General features: G+C 40.1%; 1 protein-coding gene across 1 annotated transcript in view; it reads left to right on the forward strand.

Moving 5' to 3' along the window:
- xirp2a (xin actin binding repeat containing 2a) overlaps window positions 1-12,530 on the forward strand; it is a 62,278-nt gene that overhangs the window by 29,987 nt on the left and 19,761 nt on the right. The window contains exon 3 of the mRNA XM_086044276.1: window positions 6,007-6,152. Coding sequence (XP_085900402.1) covers window positions 6,007-6,152 — 146 coding nt within the window. The remainder of the gene's footprint in view (window positions 1-6,006; window positions 6,153-12,530) is intronic.

Raw genomic sequence — 12,530 nt, forward strand, 5'->3', positions numbered from 1 at the left:
TATCATAACATGGAAGTAAAGTTGATAACATAATGTATACATTACAAAATATTAAGTTTAATCAATTTAATGAAGGCAAAAAATTAGTACAGCCCACAAGAATAACGTCTATATCTAGTACTTTTTATGACCTCCATGACTTTTATGGACAGCAAGATGTCTGCTAGGCCTGGAATGAACAAGTTGTCGTCTTTTTCTTGGGGTCTACTTATTTGTGTAACATGGTCTTTCATAAATTTGTTAGGAAAATGACTTTTTTTTTGTGTGTACAAATGAACAAATCTTGTTTGAATTCTATCGACCACATTTGTGGGAGTATTTTGTAGTATAGTATGACATAGAAAATCTTGATTCTAAAAGGAATCTAATGGTGTTCTTACAAACCTGCTGGGGTGTACTCATTTATGTTGGGCACTGTACTTTCAAACGGATTACAGCCAAAGCACAAGTAGAAGAAAATATATTGGAAATGGGAGACGGCATTTGTGTTTCTAATGAATTGTTTTAATAGCTGGAGGCTGAGAAGAAGAGATTGTGATGTTCAATTACTGTGCTGTAAACTCCGAAAGGACCAAAATGTGATTTTTTTAGTGTCTCCACAAGGGAAGACTTTCTGTTTTCTCTCAGCTACCATCGCTAGCGACAAGCTCATCGGGAGTATTCTGAGAGTGTAGCGAATGAGAAACAAAGTGCTTAGCTGAGCACTAGGAAGCACTCCGGGGCAATCCCGTCGACATGTAAAGAACTTACTCTGATAGATTTGACAACTCAATTATTGCGCCTGTTTTGCTTTCATCTGTGAGGAGAAAAATCAGCCTCCATGGCTGACATTTCAATTAGTCTAGCACATTTAGAGCGCTCCTGTCAACCCTCACCAACCAAAGACTTTGGAGTATAATAGAAGATTGGGTCGCTTAAGTTATGTATTGTTTGGAGAGGGCCGAGAGGGAACTGTGATACTGCTGTGTTTAGCCCGGGCAGTATTCTTGCCTCTCCATGTAACCCTTAATCACCGAAATGAGTCGTTTGTCTCTGTCTCACCTCAGCGGGAGTGTGGCAGAGTCAGGGGGGCCACTGACTTTCTGAATCCACACATTTTATCCAGAACTGGGCATAAATGTAAGCTGCTATTGTGTAATGCTGCTAATAAAATAAAAGCGATGAAAACATTGCACATCAACAGATGTAAATATAGCATATAGTTGTACCTTCAAAAAGGCAGATGATGGCAGTTTCTAGGCTTTTCCTGGTACCAAGAGCACATACGTTAGTGAATGCCCATAATCATTGAGATAGGGAGATAGTTCTTTTATGTCACGTTCATACAGCACAGGCCTCTACGTCCCCCTCCCCTTCTCTTACTAAATTTTTCTCTCTGCAGGAGAACATGATGCTGCAGTAACAGGCGGTATATAAAAAGTCCTGGTTGATTTTCTTAGCCTGAGCCTGGCTAGCTCACCTTTGAGTTATGGCAGTTTTGCAGACAACATACCTTTGAAAGAGGCTGTTGTCACTGCCGTCATGCATCAAAAAGCGGCTCCTTGGCTCTGCGACAGTTCCAGACCATGACGTGAACATTCATCTCTGGTGATAAATGAAACCGTTATCCTTGTGCTTCTGTCATCATGCTGGTGCGAGGTTTCAAAAAAGCCTCAGGTGTAAGATATCTGACCTATATTTATCAGATAGACTCAGTAAAAACCTGCTTATTTTCAGATCCCACTGGCTGCCTATTACTCACCACACACTAACATGCCACACGTAACAGAAAGCTTAAACTGGTGTCATGAGGACAGCATGTTTTTATCATGTGATGTTGAAACAGAGTCATTAATATCACTCAAAGCCACACTCTAAATACGGTGAGGAACCTTTTCCCCTGTCAAGAGTTATTTCTGTTTTGGTCCTCCAAGGGCCATACTTCCCTGGCGTCGGGCCAAATCCTTTACCTCCGAAATAGTCACTTTTCAGGAGAGCCCAAAAATGGCAAGTTTGTTCAACCATGCATTGTGAAAGAGAGTAAGCCAGTTTCAACACTTTAGATTAGATTGGTCAATAATGTGAAAATGAACACCCATGCGTGCGGATTGACCGATAGTATAGATTTTTGAAAAAATATGGAATTCACCAAAATGTGACTTCTGAGGTTTTGGCCTGACACTAGCGACTTGATTAATTGTTTTTATAAAATATATTAATATGATGCAATGATTTTCAGTCCTATGCAAAGGGTTTCAGCAGAAAACAAACAGATTCACCTCTCGGAATCAAAATCAATCATTTTCTATACTGCTTGTCCTTTAAATCAGCATGAAGAAACTGAAGTCCATCCCAGCTGATTCAATCATTACACTGATACGCAACACATTCACGCCTAGTCAAAATAGAGACAAAATAAAAAAGGAAAATTGCATTAAATCGATTAGACCATGTAAATGCCTGAGTTTGACACACCCAGAATATTCGACCGGAAAGCAAAATCGTCATGCATGTTTACACCAGGTTACAGCATATGCCTGTGACGTGTGGTGAGGTTCATGAATGGTGGCACTCACTCTAGAGTCTGACATAGAAATGTGAACTCAAAATAGACAATAAGCCTATATTTCAATTTTGACCTTATCTGACACATTTGTTTTCATTATGCTTCAATCACACGCTAATTAACAATGTGATTGCAAAGAAAACTAAATAACATTTTAATATCAGGTCAAGTACATAATTGTTGTGTCCACCAATGGAGCTCATCACCGCCAACTGTCAAAGCCACACGGTATTTTTGTTCTCCACCGGTGCATTTTCTTTCAAATTTATGGCAGATCAGAAAGATTAAATACAGGTACGTCACACACATTCATTAAATATATTACAGAGACTGATGAACATGTTCGGTACATGTGTGATAAAACATGTATTTTGGCGATATAAAGAGAAACAGCAGTGTGTCTTGTGTGAGTGTGTAATTTAATGTGTGTGTGTGTGTGTTCCCTTGAGGCACTTAAGGCGCAAATTCTACTACTCCATTCTTGCCCATTTGTTTGAACAGAAAATAGGCAAATTCCGCTATTTTAATGATGAAATTTTAGCGAACATGCCTTCATTTGGACCACATCTTCAGGGCTGGAGACAAGATTCAGCCAGATGCCATCAAGTCTGCTCCAGCCTCACTTCAAAGCAATTGAATCACCAGGGTACCCCTGCCATTTGACTTAACAAGGACACGCTAGGACTCAGGAAGACCTCAAATCCTGATAAGGAGCCACTCGTCGTCACCTGAAAACCTCTCCAGGCAATGGATGTGGATTCGAACGGCCTTAAAACAAACTTTTTGGAGCCTCCTCAATAGGGGGCCAGCCCGACAAACATTGACAATGCTGGATGAAGACCGACCCCAAGAGGTCGACATGGGAACTGCAGCAATAAACTTTCTATGCTTTTGATCAATCCAAATGACCTTGAAATGAAACATATTTGAATGTATGTTGATGTATTGCTTACTGTGTGTATCCTGTTAACTTTGCATTAATGAATCTGCTTCTCTAAGGTAATAATCATTTTCCTGGTCCGGTTTATGAATGTAGATATAGGCTTAAACTAATTTCTTTGACTCCTAAACTTTGGATGCAGTCAGAACAAGATGTTTCCAGCTGAAGTATGGCAATTGATGCCAGTTATGAATTGTGAAATGCACAAAGGTTTTAAACAGGACAATTTAATAGACTCAAATCTAACTTTATTGTCATGATTTGAGGCTCACCTGAAACCTGAGCTGGAGGGGGTGTGTGAACACCTCACCCCCTCCCCTTTTTCTTAAGGAGATAAAAAGGCCTGGCCTTTGTCTCTCACTCTCCCTCAAATTGACGCTCTCTCAAACAGAATCTTTTCAAGAATTGTCTCTGAACTTCACGCTCTCTCCAAAAACACAAGATCCCCCCTCTCAAAAGAAACTTCTCAAACTCTCTCTTCCACTCCTCAACTTTTTGATCTTTTGACTGCATTATTGCTGGCGCGTCCACGCGCCCGAAAATCAGCCGCGGTTGACCTGAAAAGTTAAATTGGACCGGACTACGGCCCTTGGGCAGCAACCGCTGAACCAACACGCTGGTTCTGTCCCGTTCGGACCCCCGACGCAGCCGGTCAGGTCATCTGAGAACACAACAAAGCTTGGTCCCGCTCCCAGCAGGCTTCTTCTATTTTTCCTTTTTTTTGTTGTTGTTCCTCAGTTCCCTGACATATGCTCCAGCCTCTGTGACTTACTTACTTTCAATTTGTCAAAATATTTCTGAAATCAATCCATAGGAAGTAAAGGATTCTATCTCTTTAATCAGAATCAGATCAAATATTTGTCAGACTTTCTCTGTCAAAAATTAGAATTAAATTAGAAAACATGAAAACATCATAAACATATAATTCACAAATTCATTCAAAATAATTGCTTGTGCAGCAGAGTTTTGTTTTCAAAATCTAAATCAAAGCGAGCCATTACAATTTATTTTATCTATTCTTTTCATAACAGTCTCTTCTCTATTTTTGATCTGTGTATATTTTTGAATCGCCCATTTGTGCTACTTAAGGTTGCTGGAAACAGATCACCGTTCACACTCACGTTCAAACTGACTGCGGGAGGTGATCACGACACCATTAGTCAGTTACAAAGATGGTTAAAAACATTTTGCTTTGGCAGACAGCATTGTGATTCATCCTCAACACCTTGGTAGGAAATTCTGAGAATGGAACACTTTACAAATTAGGTCCAGCTCAAAGGCCACTGCACTTTCCAAGGAAATGAATTTACTAACACATGGGTGAGAAGTTTAAGATTTCAGGGGTCTAGTTATAACTTCAATTAAGCAACACGATGGGAAAACACATTACAAGAAACACAATAATCAAATCTTTTGTGCAAACTCTCTTTTGAAAAGTTTGTAAGAACACGTTTCCTGATGACACCCGTAGGTGAATGAGCCTGAGCAGGAAAAAAGATCATGTGTGGGAGTGGATCTGATCTGATGTGATCTATAAATCATGGAGTGTACACAAATTGTGTATACTGTATGTTCCCTTAAAGAATTTACAGTTCTTAGACTAGTGCTCCTAACTTTGGAAGGACTGATTATGGTCCGTAGATTGCCTTTCAGTCCTAATGTATGTTGCATGCATACAATAATTTGTTGTGGTGCCCGTACAAATTCTGATTAATAATGAATAAATAAAAGAAGAGGTGATTGGGCTGAGTGTATTCATGACACAAAATTGACCTCATACCCTTGTTGCTGCATTTAAAGTACACTGTACTTTAAATAGTGGATAAAATAACAAACAAAATAGTGCACTAGATAAATTGAAATGTTTAGAGAGAAGCTGCACATCCAAGCACAAAGAGAGAGCAATAAAGGCAAGCAAATATTATAGCGTCGGCAAGATCGTTATTACATCACAGTATGCTTTAAAGAACAGGTGCTGCAACCCTCCACAAAAACTTCAAATGACTTTCGCCATTAGTGCACTTACAGTGCATGTGTATGTAAATACTGTATGTGAGCATCTGATGACAAGAGAACAAGGCGTAGGATTCTCAGCATGACCAAAGGTTGCAGCCTGTGCCGATAATGAGAGAAAATCATTTTCATGTAGGTTTTTCTTTCATCCCACCACATTGTTTCCACGAGAGACTGAACGTGTAAAGAGCTAAAAAGTCCAGTGTGGGGGTGTGCTGAGACACGGTGCAGCGTTCTCTGTTGCTTAATGATGCTTTGTAGAGCAGAAAAGTCAAATGCAGAATCAATGGTTTCCTCTAATTGGCAGTCCATGGGGGTGCATTGAGCAAAATGAAGAATCATAAACTAGTGTGTGATTATTGATGGATTTGTTACAGATTTTGTCTTGTCTATGAATATATATGAAAACAGAATGCCGAATAACTTCACTGTCTTCACTTTGGGCCCACCAATGGTGACATTTATTCACATCTGAGAAGATCATGTCTTTGTGTTTGTGTGTATGTAGCTGCAGAGGAACAGCCCATCCAGGGGAGTCGGGCTCCAGACGCGGATGACCGGGAAACCAGCGAGTCTGTGTCACTAAAAGAGCGTCTGGCCATGTATCAGGCTGCAGTGTCCCACAAAGAAAGTACCTGCTCCTCCTCTGCAGCGGTAAGACCATGCCGTACATGCAGTATTTATAGGAGAAGGCATGGTGTGCCGACAGCCAGAAATGTGCAAAAGCTGACTAACCTCGCTTACACCATACATTTGTAGAATCAGATTGAATTCAAGTATTGTATATTCTCAAATATTGGCCTCCACTCTCGTTGATGTTGGGCTTCAATTACAAACAGACACCTCCCCGCAAGTGGCACACAAAGCTCAGCTGTAGGTCTTGTTTTAAAAAAGGGGGTTTTACTCTTTTGACAGAAAAATTCATGAAAACTGCATTACTTAGTTCATGAACATACAGCTAACAAAATAGGCATCAGCATGGTCTTACATCCATGAAGCAAGCACAAACTTGAAAAGATGAAACAACTCGCACTACCAAAGTGAAGCATCCAAGACTACCCCATAGCAAAGCAGCCCCAGAATATAACCAAGCCTCCTCCAAGTTTCACAGTGTATACAATGTCTTTTTTTGTCTGTTAATTAACATAAAACAGAGTTGACATGCCAAAACGCTCCAGTTTACTCCAATCTGTCCAAATGTTATTTGGTTTATTAATCTACACAGACAAAATATTGCATATAGTGTCTGAAATGATGTACTGCAGTTTAACACCACGACACTAGTATTGTATCAAATATCCTTGAGCGATGCATATTCTATACCCAATGATGTGGCACCCTAATTCGAGTGAAGTTGGAACGTTCTACAACATGAAAACAATACAATGATGTGCAAATCCATCTCAATTTACAGTATATGTTCCATTGAATGCACTACAAAGACAAGGTATTGAAGGTTCAAACTGAAAACCATTTATAGTTTTTAGTTGTTTTCAAAAATTCTCTCATTTGAATTTGATGTTTGCAATTCGTTCCAAAAAAGCTCAGACAGGGGCAACAAAAGACTGTGAACGTTGAGGAGTGCTGTATAAAGGACACATTCCCAAAAGGCTCTTGCTCACAAGCAAGAATGTGGTGCAGTTCGCTACTTTGTGTACAAATGCGTGAGCAAAGAGTCCAACGAAAACATTTCTCAATGCAAAATTGCAAGGAATTTAGGGATTTCATCATATACGCTCCATAATATCATCAAACGATTCTAAGATTCTGGAGGAATCACAGCGCGAAAGCAGCAATTCTAAAAAAACAACACTGTGTGCAAGTAACCTTTCATCCTTAATGAGCACTGCATTAAAAACATCACACAAACATAGCTGTGCAAAAGATATTGCCAAGTAGACTAAGGCCTTGTCTACACGTGGCCAGGTTTTTTAAACAACCGTATATCCTCCCCCCTGCCTGCGTTGGAATACACATAAAAAAAAAACGCATCCACACGAAACCGCTAAAGTGCGTTTTCAAACGCATGCCAAGCTTCTAGGCGGCATTAGCTAGCCAAATACTGTCCATTCAGAAGGAACTTTCGTCCTTTGACGTCATTTCTACGAAACCAAAAACACAGCGCCAAACGCGTTTGGGGGTGACCGACAATAGGTCAGAATTGCTTTTAAACCTTTCAAAGAGAAGCAGTGGGTGGTTGCGGACAAATAAGTATGCAAAAAGCGCCTCGAGAAGGGCTAAAACCAACACAGCGCCGTGGGAATCCATGTTGACTCGCATGAAAACACAAGTCGCGCAAGTGACGTCAGAGCATTTTTGTCGCATAGTGACGACGTAAATCTCCGGCTATGGATGCCCACCTCCAAACGCGGAACCGGAGGTATCCGCAAATCTCCACTGTGGCCGGAGTTTTGCGTTTTCACTGAAAAAACTCCGGGAACGTGTGGATGATAGGGCTTAACCGCAGGCTAATATCCGCCGTTTGCAAAAACCCCGGCTACGTGTAGACAAGGCCTCAGGAACACATCTGATAACCACAGTTCGTCGTTACATCTCCAAATGCAAGTTAAAAGTGTACCATGGAAAGTGAAAGCCGTATATGAGATGAGATAAGATGAGATAAGATAAGATAAGCTTTATTGTCCCAAATGGGAAATTGGAGTTGGGCTCACTGCCTGCAGCTGCCAGTAGAACACAACACACATAATCATACACACAGACACAAATCAACGGTCTGAAAATTAGACGTTTTTCAACAACACCATGAAACCACCAGTGCCTGAATAAGATTGCGCTTCATTGATTGCACCATGTTAGATACATCATAAAAATAAGTAAGACATCAGTAAAATATTCAAATGACTCCAGCGCACCTGATGAATATCACGCCGATTTGTTCAACATAGCAACAGAAGTTGGGATAGAAGCAAGCTTATATCTGTTGCTTTTGTATTGAGGACTCTGTAGCGTCTGCCCGAAGGAAGCAACTCAGATTCAAAATGCATCAAACGGAAAGCGTCACTGATAATTCTTTTAGCTTGTGCAAGGACCGAGCTTTGAAAAAATTCTTGCAATGAAGTGAACTTTTTCCTCCTGAACACTTTCATTGCGGTTACAACAAGTCTTTCAATTTAGTTTTTATATTGGCCAGTTAATGGACCAAACCAGGTGGACATGCTGTATCTGATTAAACTCTCTAAGATGGCATTGTAAAAAGATGTCACAATTTTTGTGCTCACACCAAACAATCTAAGTTGTCTAAGCAAGTGAAGTCCCTGCGATAGCTTCGAGCAAAGCTAGTCCACATGTACATTCCATTTCTACTGGTTATCTACAAACACTCCCTGGTACTTAAATGTTTCTACCTGTTGTACTTCCCTGTCTTCAATGATCACAGGGTCATGCGTCTGTCGTCCTCTGGGGTCAGACGCCATCTCTTTTGTTTGAACCACATTAAGAGTCAGATGGGGTTCTTTACACCAAGACAGAAAGAGGTGTATCTCTTTGTTACAGGTAAATACCCAGATAGCAAAAGATGTTAAATCAATGTTGAATTAGGGTTAAGAAGGTTGATTTAGGGTTTTAGTTGAAGACTGAAGTTTTATCAACATTGGTTCAACAATATTTTGTCAGCATTGAAGTTTGTGATTCAAAGATGCTGTTGAATCCACATTGTATTTTGTTTGAATTTAAAAAATTAAAAGGTCACGGTTTAATTCATGTTGAATCTGTGTTATCCACATTTGACCTTCTCTATTTTTCTACTTCAGTGGAGGGAGGTGGGAAGGGAGCATATTCTGAGGGGGACAGGCCTATTTCAACCACAAAAAGTGTGTGTACTGTATCTCTCGCTCTCACTCGCTGTCGCTCTCCATATATACATTTTTTTTTCAAACACTTTTTTCTGACTGATTTTTTTGTTGTTGTTGCCCTGAGCACACTGGTGTTGATCCTCTTTCATGAAACGTTTTCATTGTATTTCTTAGCCATTTCCACACCGTATTTTGATCTCTTCTAATACATGTCATGTCATGTCATCTTCCAAACCGCTTATCCTATATAGGGTCGCGGGGAGTTGCTGGAGCCTATCCCAGCCGTCAATGGGCGAAGGCAGACTACACCCCGAACTGGTCGCCAGCCAGTCGCAGGGCACACATAGACACTGTCACTGAGCGGGAATCGATCCCACGCTGCCCGCACACAACTCAGGCGTGTGTACCACTACACTATCAGCAGACACCTCTTCTAATACATTTTTACATATTAAACATGTTTTCTGTCTTAGGTTTTTCATACATTTGGGTAAGGGAAAAGCTAATTTTGTAGTGGACGAAGCCAATGTTTATGTTACAGCGGGGCGGCATGGCTCAGTGGTAGAGTGGTCGTTTCCCAACCCGGAGGTTGTGGGATCGATCCCCGGCCGTTGTGACCATGTCAAAGTATCCTTGAGCAAGATACAGAACCCCCAGTTGCTCCTGATGCTGCATCATCAGTAGGTAGATGAGGTAGAGTGTAAAGCGCATTGAGTACCAAAGGTAGAAAAGCAATATATAAGTGACAGCCCATTTACCTTACTTTAATTACAATTTAGATGATGGTTGAATCAACATCGATGTTGTGTGATATATGGTTGAAAAGCGAACGTTGACCCCAACATTTTATCAACCTTGCACTTTCTGTATAATTTCTACTTTAGGTTTCAACGTAGATTCAACACTTAAGCCGAACTATATTTCAACATTGATTCACCCATATTTTGCTATCTGGGTAGGCAGTCACCAGATTGAAGTAGGCTTACAATAATGGTGTCATCAGAGAATTGGATGATTTTGTTGTTTGGGAGGCTTCTTTACACTGGTTTGTGTAAAAAGTCAACAAAATGGGTGAACTAGCAGCACTCTTTGCCACCCCTATACTACAGGTTTGGGCAGCAGATAAAGTGCTGCTCACTTTTACTTGTTGTGCCCTATCTGTCAAAAAAGAATAGAGCCATTTGTTGAGTGCAGGACTCATCTTGAAGTCTATGAGTTTCTGAGCAAGAATATGAGGTCACACAGTATCTAATGCAGAACTAAAATCAGCGAATAGAACTCGTGCGTAAGCGTTACAGTTTTCTAGATGTTTACAGATCAGGTGGGCCATTCTGAGTATTGGGTCTGGATTATTGGTAGCTCCAATCTGTTCTATGGAGCTACCTCAGATTTTAGTCTATTTACTGCTTTTTTCTAAAGCATTTTATAACAATAATGGTTAATGTCACAGGCATGCAATATTTGTTTGAAACTGGACAGGAAGTCTTTGGTATTAGTGATACCAATACCAAAGAAGAAAAAGTGCATTTTTTCAGATTTGTGGCACAAGACAATTAAAAACAGATGACTGGAAGATTGCGAAGAAGGCCTCTGTGATAGTTCCTGTGCAGTTTTTAATTAAGAAGGCAGATAATCCATCAGGCCCAGCAGCTTTTTTTTTTTTTTTTTTGCTACAGACTTGACTAAAAATTCACTGTAAACCCTGCAAATCAATTTTAAAACTACAAGAGGAACCATGATGATTTAAATCAAGCATTCTATTATTGTCATTTTATATATAAATCCTGGGAAAAAAAATCACTGAGTTTGTTCCCACATTCCTCATCATTAATTGTTGGCAAGTGTTTTTTCACGAGTGTCATCTGTTTCAAAGTGGCCCACACTTGCTTATTGTCCTATTATACAGGTCTTTTCTAAGATGTCTCGGTGCCTCACTTTAGCCTGCCTAAGCATTATGTTTCGATGGGCTGCAGCTGCTTCCGCTTTGTCCTTGTTTATAAAAAAACAATCTCTTTTTATTTATGCAGGTTTTGACACCTTTATTGATATGTCTTATTATTTGGAATGTGCAAGACCTGTTTTATTTGGCAATACAATGTCCCCCCAAAATTTATATAGTCTCTGTAGCTTCTTTTAAACCCAAATTGTGGAAACAACAACACCAACATATCAACAACACATAGCTTCTCTGTACCCCAGCTCATCTGAGATGGACTGATGCAAAATTGAAAAAAATGTTCCATGGTCTGACGAGTCCACATTTCACATTATTTTATGAAGTAATGGACATTGTGGACCTTTTCTCAGGGCCGAAGAGGAAAATTACTCCAGATTGTCATCTGCACCAATTTCAAAAGCCAGCCTGTGTGATGGTATGGGGTTGTGTTCGTGCCTGTGGAATGTGTAACTTACACATCTGTAAAGGCACCACTAATGCTGAAAGGTACAAACAGGTTTTGGAGCAATATATGTTTCTATCCAGGCAGGGTTGTTTTCAAGGACATTGCTGCTTATTTCAGCACGCCAATGCCAAGCCACGTTTTGGAAGTATTACAACAGTGTGACTTCATAGAAAAAGCGAGTACTAGACTGGCCTGCCAGCAGTACAGACCTGTCATCCATTGAAAATATGTGGCACATCATGAAACGCAAAATATGACAACAGAGACCCTGGTCTGTTGAGCAACTGAACTTGTACATGAAGCAAGAATGGCAAAGAATTCCTCCAGAGTATTCATTTGTTTTTTGCATTGCATTTTACACAATGTCCCAACGCCACTGGAACTGGTTGTATGTACAGTACATGCCACCTGATGTGATGGAAAAACAGCAAAAAAAAAAAAAAATCAGTATTTTGATTTAAAATTATGATTTGCAGTGTATTTTACAAACAGCTTTGCTATAAAGCATTAGCTGTGCTCTTCACAGGAAGCCTTTTAATAAGAACTCATTTTCTATCTCAGATTCTCTTCAAAAAGGATATGTTTTTAATGCCTTTCTAGTCCATCTAAAATTGCAGCAAACACACTTTACAAACATCCATCCATAATTTTTTTGTGCAGAGTTCCAAAATCGTACCATAATGCCTTTCCCTGCGTCACATAATAGCCGTATGGAAGCACGACAGGCAGAGCTTCAAGCAGGACGCACTGAATTATTTTTATGCACTTCACGGCTATAATAGCCAGTGTTGCAGTGCGACAGCCTCCCTGACCTCACT

The sequence above is a fragment of the Filicampus tigris genome, chromosome 1, assembly GCF_054856515.1.
Source record: "Filicampus tigris isolate MCC_2025a chromosome 1, RoL_Ftig_1.0, whole genome shotgun sequence".
Classification (NCBI taxonomy): Eukaryota; Metazoa; Chordata; class Actinopteri; order Syngnathiformes; family Syngnathidae; genus Filicampus; species Filicampus tigris.